This window comes from Sphaeroforma arctica (assembly GCF_001186125.1).
Source record: "Sphaeroforma arctica JP610 unplaced genomic scaffold supercont1.10628, whole genome shotgun sequence".
Taxonomy (NCBI): Eukaryota; class Ichthyosporea; order Ichthyophonida; genus Sphaeroforma; species Sphaeroforma arctica.
The window spans coordinates 1-916 of record NW_014029930.1 but is presented as its reverse complement, the minus strand read 5'-3'; the positions used below and the strand labels follow the sequence as shown (position 1 = coordinate 916).

Here is a 916-nt window from a genome sequence, read left to right as displayed (position 1 = left end):
ACATCTACATACTTTGTCCAGACTGCCGCTTGGTGGTGCATCGTTAGTCGATGATTCCAACCCCGTGCCACTCAACATAGGGGTGTCTTCGCTATGGTGTAGAGTGACATGCCGCAGCCTCTCCTCCTCAATAGTAGTAAAGACGTCGCTTGTAGGCTCTTCTAAGCCTGGAGCAGTCGAACTGGTCGGAGTTGGAACACGCTCTGTCTCTGTGTATATTGGAACCAAAGAACGGCATGGTTCAATACGTTATTGAGATATACTTTCCTGGACTGTGAATACCTACGTATGTCGGCCGTAATCGATACCTATGTATACCCACTGTAAAGGCAGCGACATGTACTGGAGCATATTGGTGAGGGCAAAATGACAGTGTGAAAGTATCAACAAACGAGAATGTTAATATGTGCCATGTGCGTATATAACGAAACAGAGATGTGTCTGCGAATGTACATACATACACACACACGGCTTAAGCAATTCAACCCGTGCACGACAACCATATGCGCGAGAATACACAAACTTAGTAGCAGTAGCGTGGTGCACCAACAGTCTACTACACAAAACATGAACAAAGCATTACATGTTCAGAAAACCAGGACAGCTTGCAAGGGTCATTCATACCGGCGCTTACAGGCAGAGTATCTTCTTTCTCGACATTAGTACTAGATATCGGTTCAGTGCTTGCCTCTATACTGTTCGATACCTGAGTGTCCGTATCGATCTGCTCAGCATCTTTCTCACATTCGATCGTCTCGGAATGGAGTGTCCTAAGGTCTGCAGCCTATGGCTCATAAAGGGATGTTAAAGCAAATGAGCAACTATATATATGCTTGCTGTCAACAAATGATTATATAATTATATGTGCACACACACATATATATATATATATATATATGTGTATGCATGCATGATG

At 43.7% G+C, this 916-nt stretch overlaps 1 protein-coding gene across 1 annotated transcript; it reads right to left on the bottom strand.

Moving 5' to 3' along the window:
- Nucleotides 1-12: 12 nt before the first annotated feature.
- On the bottom strand, nucleotides 13-167 carry SARC_17403 (hypothetical protein; the record flags this gene model as incomplete). The annotated part of the gene is made up of 1 exon (XM_014288503.1): nucleotides 13-167. A coding segment is annotated over one exon (155 nt), but the record flags the coding sequence as incomplete, so codon positions are not given.
- Nucleotides 168-916: the final 749 nt, after the last annotated feature.